Source organism: Barbus barbus (assembly GCF_936440315.1).
Source record: "Barbus barbus genome assembly, chromosome: 17".
Taxonomy (NCBI): Eukaryota; Metazoa; Chordata; class Actinopteri; order Cypriniformes; family Cyprinidae; genus Barbus; species Barbus barbus.
In genome coordinates, this window is record NC_136745.1 from 10,099,956 (window position 1) to 10,108,835 (window position 8,880).

Genomic DNA, 8,880 nt, shown 5'->3' on the forward strand with positions numbered 1-8,880 from the left:
TATCATTTATATTCAGTGCAGTTCATTAAAAGACTAACATGTTTTTAGATAATAAACTCCCTTAAAACACACTTTTACACTATTTTAACGTCTCCTTTAACAGTGAGCATATGCATCACAGCAGTATTCTATTAATTTTATATAGCATTTTGTGGTGGAAATTAGTTTTTAAACATTTTGAGTAAATATGTCTCACTGATGGTTTGTGAAAATTGATCATAAATTCAAATAATAAATACCTGGAAATGGTCTGTTTATTTGACTTTGTTAGCTCATTATAGTTTTAAATTTGTTATTGTTTTTTTATGTAGTATTATGTAAACATTATATATTTATATGTTGCATTAAAAGGCTTTTGTAAGGTAGAAAAAATAAATTTGGACATGAAAAATGTTATAATGCGAGTCCCAATGGTTGAAGAAACAAGTTATAATTAGGCCATGCAGATTCCACTTGGTTTGATTTCTGATGACATTCATGCATTTTAATCGTGACTAACGTGTCCAAATACGAGTCTCTCAGGTGCGCTGCGCAGTCAAACAAACGATTTTCTTAAAAGCCTTTCTGAAGTCCCTGTTGAAAATCGTGTAAATGATGGGATTCACTGAGCTGTTGCAGTAACCAATCCAAAAGAAGAGCTTGAAAATCGCCTCGGGCGGCTCGCATCTCTGCCCGCAGATGGCATGGAGACTGTAGGTGAAGAAAAAAGGGAACCAGCAGAGGACAAACACCCCCATGACCACAGCCAGAACGAAGGTGAAACGTTTCTCCCGCATCTGAGCCACTTTGGTTTTCGACGCCACCGCGAGCTGTTTGCTGCTCTGCTCCTGACTGGAAACCCAGGAGATCCGGCAGGTCCTCTGAGGGCAGCAGCGCGCGCCGTCCACCCGCCTGCGCTTGGAGAAACGCGAGCTCTTAAATTTGTTGTCGGACGTCGCGCTCTCCTCCAGGTCGATATCATCCAGCTCCTCCTGTCTCTGGTTGCTTTCCGAGCTGTTGCTGCTCGGGGACTCCTTCTCAAACTTATCTTTCCTCACAAAGCAAGTCTCGGACTGGGAAGGCTGCCTCTCCAGCCCGTTCTTGGCCACGAACACTGTGGACGAGCGCTGCTTGGCGACGCGGTAGATCTTGCAGTACACCGTGATCATGATTAACCCCGGCGCAAAAAACGATACCATGCATGAGGAGAGGATGTACCAAGTCTCGTCGTTTAGTAAACACTCCTTCTCGTTGTGCTTGGTCATGATGAGAGGTGGGAATGAGATGACGGCTGAGATGACCCACACCATTGCGATCATGGACTTGATGCGCTTCGGGGTTCGTTTCAAGTTGTAGCTCACCGCTTTGGTGACGGACCAGTACCTATCCAAACTGATGGCGCACAGATGCACGATGGACGACGTGCAGAACAGAACATCCAAAGCCAGGTAAAACGCGCACCAGGTGCTGCCGAAGAACCAGTATCCCATGATTTCGTTGGCGAGAGAGAACGGGATCACAAGCGTGGCCACGAGGATGTCCGCGCACGCGAGCGACACGAGGAAGAGGTTCTGTGGCGCGCGGAGAGCGCGGCTGGTCAGCACCGCCACGGTGACCAGAACGTTCCCAACAATGGTGACCAGAATGATGATGGAAACCACGAGGATGATGAACGCTGCGGCCGTCTCCCTGTACGGCCACGAGGTTACGGTGATGTTGGCATCCTCCTTCGTTGCATTGGACTGAGTTACACCCATTCTGAGTCCATCTTTCTGACAGCCAAGTCAGTACTTACAGACTCCACGCGTTAGGTTGTGTCACCGACGCACTGAAAAACTTGAGATGTCAGTGCGCTCTGGTGACGCGAACTTCTCCGGCTTGAAAGGTAAGAGCTGTTCATCGTGCTCGCAAATACTCCTAAAATCCCAAACTATTTCAATTCGAACAAACTGGCGCGCGAAAAGAATGCCAAAATAGTTCCGCTGCGCGCACTCCGGGAAGGCGCACGCAGCTCTCCGCACACGCGCTCCACACTGGACTGAATGTGGAGATGTGTGAGCTCGAGCTGGAGATGATCAGATGACGTCACGCCTAGTCCAACCCATCGCTAAACACACACACACACGCAGTTTTTTAACATTACACGGGTTTCTGCAAGGTTTTTTGAAGGTAAATGTAAGCCTTTTTAGAGCAAGTTAAAAACATTTAAGCATTAAATTCAAGGGAAGGCAAAATATAAATATAAATATCAAGGGAACAAAAATAATTACTTTAGTAACACTTCAGTTTTAAAATACAATTTCTATCATTTTTTTGTTTTATTAATTTTACAAAAAGGCTTGAAGCTTAAATAGCTCTGCTTTCAAGCACTAGAATATGGAAATAACTTTTACTGTACCTTCTGATCACTGCAAAAAGTGTAATGTCAGTATTTTTGTCTTGTTTTTAAGTACAAAAAGATGCTTAAATCAAGATACATTTATTTGAGAAGCAAAATTTCATAAATTACAGATATTTGTTGTTGTTTTATGAATAAACTCACTTAAAAAAAATTCAGTTTCTCAGAAAAAAGACTTAATTTCTTAATTTTGCATCTTAAGTAGGATAAATGTTTCTTGATTTAAAGATGTTTAGATATTTAAAATTGTAAAACAAGACAAAAATACTGGGGAAGATATTTGTTGGCAATGTATGAAACATGTAATGCCATGACTTTACAGTGGGGGGAAAAAAAATATTTGATTTTGTATGTTTACCCACTGAAATTATCAGTCTATAATTTTAATGGTAGGAGACAGAATAACAACAACAACAACAGCAAATCCAGAAATACACATTTTAAAAAAAAGTTATAAATTGATTTGCATTTTAATGAGTGAAATAAGTATTTGATCCCCTATCAATCAGGAAGATTTCTGGCTCTTAATCTCAGTTTGTTATCTGTATAAAAGACATCTGTCCACAGAAGCAATCAATCAATCAGATTCCAAACTCTCCACCATGGCCAAGAGCTGTCCAAGGATGTCAGGGACAAGATTGTAGACTTACACAAGGCTGGAATGGGCTACAAGATCATCGCCAAGCAGCTTGGTGAGAAGGTGACACAAAATAGCTGTCAATCTCCCTCGGTCTGGGGCTCCATGCAAGATCTCACCTCATGAAGTTTCAATGAATAAAGACCTTAAATGGAGGAATGGAGGAATCAGCCCAGAAATAAACGGGAGGATTTTGTCAATGATCTCAAGGCAGCTGGGACCATAGTCAGCAAGAAAACAATTGGTAACGCACTACGCCTTGAAGGACTGAAATCCTGCAGCGCCTGCAAGGTCTCCCTGCTCAAGAAAGCCCGTCTGAAGTTTGCCAATGAACATCTGAATGATTCAGAGGAGAACTGGGTGAAAGTGTTGTGGTCAGATGAGACCAAAATCGAGCTCTTTGGCATCAATTCAACTCGCCGTGTTTGGAGGAGGAGGAATGCTGCCTATGAACACCATCCCCACCGTCAAACATGGAGGTGGAAACATTATGTTTTGGGGGTGTTTTTCTGCTGAGGGGACAGGACAACTGCACTGCATCAAAGGGACGATGGACGGGACCATGTACCATCAGGGCCAGGGCATTGAAAATGGGTCGTGGATGGGTATTCCAGCATGACAATGACCCAAAACACACAGCTAAGGCAACAAAGGAGTGGCTCAAGAAGCACATTAAGGTCCTGGAGTGGCTTAGCCAGTCTCCAGACCTTAACGCCATAGAAAATCTGTGTAGGGAGCTGAAGGTTCAAGCTGCCAAACGTCAGCCTCGAAACCTTAATGACTTGGAGAGATCTGCAAAGAGGAGTGGGACAAAATCCCTCCTGAGATGTGTGCAAACCTGGTGGCCAACTACAAGAAACATCTGACCTCTGTGATTGCCAACAAGGGTTTTTCGTACCTTGAGAAAGGCTACTATCCAAAACGTTGGTTAATAAACAGCATATGCTTAAGTGAGTGTGCAGTTGTTCTCCTCTAATTGATTCAATTTGTTTTCCTTCAACTTGCACCTCTACAGGAGTTTGGAGTGCTTTGCCTCACTTGCTCTATTAAGGATTGCCAACAAGGGTTTTGCCACCAAGTACTAATTCATGTTTTGGGAAGGGGTCAAATACTTATTTGACTCATTAAAATGCAAATCAATTTATAACTTTCTTGAAATGCGTTTATCTGGATTTTTGTTGTTGTTATTCTGTCTCTCGCTGTTCAAATAAACCAACCATTTAAATTATAGACTGATCATTTCTTTGTCAGTGGGCAAACGTACAAAATCAGCAGGGGATCAAATAAATGTTTTCCCCGCTGTATGAATTTAAGACTCTCTGCTCTTTTTCAAGACCCATTTAAGGTCTTTATTCATGGAAGGGGGAATTAAGATATTTTAAGTCCTTTTTAAGACACACAGAAACCCTGAAAATAATGCCCTCTGCCCCCTAATTATTATGGATCTTAAATTTGCTTTTGGAAAAAGGAAGATAATTATTTTTTTTCTCTTTCCTTTCTATTTAGAACATGCCATTTAATTCACAGAGGAAGGGAAAGGGATACACTTTGTTTGTCAAAGCTTTCCGAATTTGGACCTCTTGTAGTTTCTCAGCATCAGTGGTAACCTCATCCTCGGTGCTGTTGTCTTAGATCGTCCCGTGTGATTTTTATGTTTGTTTTGATTTCTGGGTCATTCTATGAAACTGGTGCTATTTGTGTGTAAAAATAACTTGAACAATGACTCTCTGATGCAGCTTTGAATGTGTCAGTATAGACAACACAACAAAAATCCAGTGACTATTATATTTTCATTTTTTTTTTCTTTCACTTTCATCATGAGGAAGCCTTTTTTTTGCCCCTTCTCTTTCCCTTAGTTTTCAGATTTAGCAAATTCTGATAAAAGCAAAATATATCTGTATTTTTAGATTTTAGTTTACATAATGTATTGTTAAAAATACATTAGGTTGTGACTCAACCCAGTTGCATTATTTTTCTTTTAAGTAATGAACTATTTTAAGTGTTTGTTTTTTTTTTTTATCATTTTTAATTTTTTTTTTTTTATAAATATCAACTTTACCTTCCCTTTTCAAGATGCACATAGTTTTATGACCTTGAACACAACACTTGTAATGTCGTAATAAACTGTAAAACAGTCTGCTCTGGTACCCCTCTGAATGCTATCATTTATTAAAATGTTATTCATTTAGCTGAATGTAATGTATTAACATATAAAGGCAATATTTATCTGATTGAATGTTTAAAATACAGAAATGTACTTTAACACACCTTTTCAAACTGGAAAAGGCGAAATGACCTCTATTCTAAATCTAAGTATTCAAACAATACATGAGTGTTTTCACTGTACCTCTGTTATTATTTCAAATGATAATGTTAATTTCTGCTTCATTATATTTTCACAATGCATACATAAATGTTAACTCAGTTTTATACTGCTTTTGTTTAGTCAGACTTACTCAGAAATAACAAAATCCATGGCATAATCAGACAGAAACATATTTACATTTTGAAAAGCATGCACAGAGTCTCACAAAACCAGTCAAGACTTGTCCAGGTCACATTTGACCACATAATCAAAAGAAAGAAATAAGAAATGGTATTATGCTTAAAGAGAATGAAGCCTATTTTTGACCATAAAGATGTTTTGCATTGACATGCTTTTCTTAGTTAAGCATATTTTTAGTGTGCAATACAGTAACAATGTATTTAATAACATCAAAATAATAATGTCCATTATATTATTATTATTAGTTTGGGAGAAAAATTTGCTCAACTGTCATGAAAGTAATGTCATTATGCAAGACATCTTAAATATGTAAATATTTTATTATATCTTTTCATGTGACAACACTGAAGAAGTGACACTTTGTTACAATGTAAAGTAGTGATTGTACAGCTTGTATAAAAGTGTACATTTGCTGTCCCCTCAAAATAACTCAACACACAGCCATTAATGTCTAAACTGCTGGCCGCAAAAGTGAGTACACCCCTAAGTGAAAATGTCCAAATTGGGCCCAATTAGCTATATTCTCTCCTCGGTGTCATGTGACTCATTAGTGTTACAGGGTCTCAGGTGTGAATGGGGAGCAGGCGTGTTAAATTTGGTGTATTCTCTCTCACTCTCCCATACTCTTCACGGGAAGTTCAACATGGCACCTCATGGCAAATAACTCTCTGAGGATCTGAAAAAAAGAATTGTTGCTCTACATAAAGATGCCGTAGGCTATAAGAAGATTGCCAAGACCCTGAAACTGAGCTGCAGCACGGTGGCCAAGATCATACAGCGGTTTAACAGGACAGGTTCCGCTCAGAACAGGCCTCACCATGGTCGACCAACGAAGTTGAGTGCACGTGCTCAGCATAATATACAGAGGTTGTGTTTGGGAAATAGACTTATGAGTGCTACCAGCATTGCTGCAGAGCAGTATAAATTTTGTCGACGAAGACGATGACGAAAAATATTCATCAACGAACCTTTTTTCTGTGACTATGACAAGACGTTGACGAGCTAAAACTAATATCTGATGATAAAAACTATGACGAAATTTATGCCGCGTCTTCGTTAAGACGATACGGGACTAAAATGTTATTTGAAGACTACCGGACATCCAAAATACATCCTATAGGCTAAGTTAACTGTCTTGTCTTACAAAATGTGCGTCTCTGTCACTGGATAAGGGGCGTTTGCATATCTAGTCTCAGGTGAACTCCATGCCCAAGAGGGTTAAGGCAGTGCAGGAAAATAATGGTGGCCACACAAAATATTGACACTTTGGGCCCAATTTGGACATTTTCACTTAGGGGTGTACTTACTTTTGTGGCCAGCAGTTTAGACATTAATGGCTGTGTGTTGAGTTATTTTGAGGGGACAGCAAATTTACACTGTTATACAAGCTGTACACTCACGACTTTACATTGTAGCAAAGTGTCATTTCTTCAGTGTTGTCACATGAAAAGATATAATAAAATATTTACAAAAATGTGTACTCACTTCTGTGAGATACTGTACATGACAAATAATAATAATAACAATAATAATCATTTATAACATTTTATATATTACTGTCTTTTGTTATTATCCCTATTATATAAAATTGTTATACTTAATAAATAAATTATTAATAATATTTATTGTTATCACTATTGTTATACTGTGTGTGTATATAAATATATATATATATATATATATATATATATATACACACACACAGTATATGTGTGTGTGTGTGATTACATTCATTTAGAATAATGTTAAAATATAATAATAATTATTTTTATAAATGTAATAATACTTAATATTGATTGAATCATCTAGGTCGGACATCTCTGATCATACCAGATATTTCTGAGCCTTTTCTTTCATTTTGATATTTTCTGCCTACTTTCCAGTGAAAAAAAAAATCTAATTATGAAGAAATCTAATTATGGAGAGCACCAGGCGAGCCAATTAGTGTGTGTGGTCTGAAGACTCCAATGAACCAGCGGTTGAGTGTCACAAAAAAAATCAAGTGGCACCGTTCTCTTCAAATCTGCTCAAAGCTTTCATAGCTGCGGAAGAGTCCAGGAAAATACCTGCTGCACATCCTTCTGGAACAAATGTGCTTTGGAGGGCTTTCAGATGTGGGTGTTGTGAGGCAGGCCACGCCACAGAGGTAGATCTATTTATGACAGGGAACAACTGCCAATGCTGTCATTATTTGGTAGGGTTCAGCCGAGGAGCAGGACTGACTGCTGGGCAAGTGTGTGTCCGACCAATTTCAGGGTGAGAGAGAGAGACGTGGTGTCTTTCATTCAGCCAGGAAAACAGCAGGATTTGTTTCCTGCTTCATGATGTTGATTTGGTAAAATGCCATAAAGAGATTTTGAGCATGATGATGAGAGGGAGAGAACTTCAATGACAAACAGAGACAACGGCGAGCTTAACTTTGTTCATATTTCATCACCACCATCTGCGCTCTTAGGTTTGCATGAATGAGTTTTTGTTTTCCTGTCATTAGGAATAAATTATGTATGTCTTTATTCAGACACTATTCAGACCCAATGTGTTGGTCTCGACCCACAGGTTTGATCTAATCAGATAATAAAATGCTATTAAATATGATAATCATGCATCATTAGGGTAAAAAGGGCTTTTGGCAATGCAGTTTTTAAGCTTTGTATTGTGCAAGTTAACCACAAATATTTGACAGTTTTAAAAAGTTGCTGAGATTCTTGGTGAGATACAAATTAATGGTAAATCGTCTGCAGTAGACATGCAGTCTTGAAACCTTAATACACCTTCAATAAGAGATGATTGGGGTCACTGCAGATGCATGTGGTGTCACTGGTTGCGAGTGTTCAGTTTTTCTAACATGCTGTTAATTGCAGCAATTACAGCACATTCATTGAAAAAAGTGTGGAAGAACATTTCCGCCATAGAATAACAAAAAATAAATATGATAATTACAGCTCTTTTTTCACAATTGTGAGAAACTCAAAACTGCAAGATATAAATTAAAAAGTGCTGGTTAAGAACTTAAAATTCTAAGATATAAACTGAAAATTGTTATAAGTATCGCTTTTTATTTTTCCTCTTTCCTACAACTTGTTTCACTTCTGTTTCAGTTTTTATAACAATTTCTCACTATGTGTAAGTTGTTGTTGTTTTAAAACGTGTGCTTGGCTCAGTGTTGATGTCTGTATAGGTTGTATAATTTTATTTAATTTCTTTATTTTCTATGTGTGTATATTATTTACAGAGTTTTGACTTTTAGTTTTAGTTACTTTTTCTTATTTGCAAGTCGCTTTGGATAAAAGCGTCTGCTAAATGACTAAAAGTAAAATTGTGATATAAACTGAAAAGATACAAATTCAAAATTGCAAGGAT

The 8,880-nt window shown here is 38.3% G+C and overlaps 1 protein-coding gene across 1 annotated transcript; it reads right to left on the reverse strand.

Moving 5' to 3' along the window:
• Positions 1–311: 311 nt before the first annotated feature.
• LOC306883311 (alpha-2 adrenergic receptor-like) lies at positions 312–2,013 on the reverse strand. The gene has a single exon (XM_079438487.1). It carries the CDS (start codon positions 1,734–1,736, stop codon positions 519–521), a length of 1,218 nt encoding a protein of 405 aa, XP_079294613.1. The 5' UTR covers positions 1,737–2,013; the 3' UTR covers positions 312–518.
• Positions 2,014–8,880: the final 6,867 nt, after the last annotated feature.

Coding starts and splice junctions, on each gene's coding strand:
- LOC306883311 (XM_079438487.1), bottom strand. CDS start 1,736: ATGGGTGTAACTCAGTCCAATGCAACGAAGGAGGATGCCAACATCACC.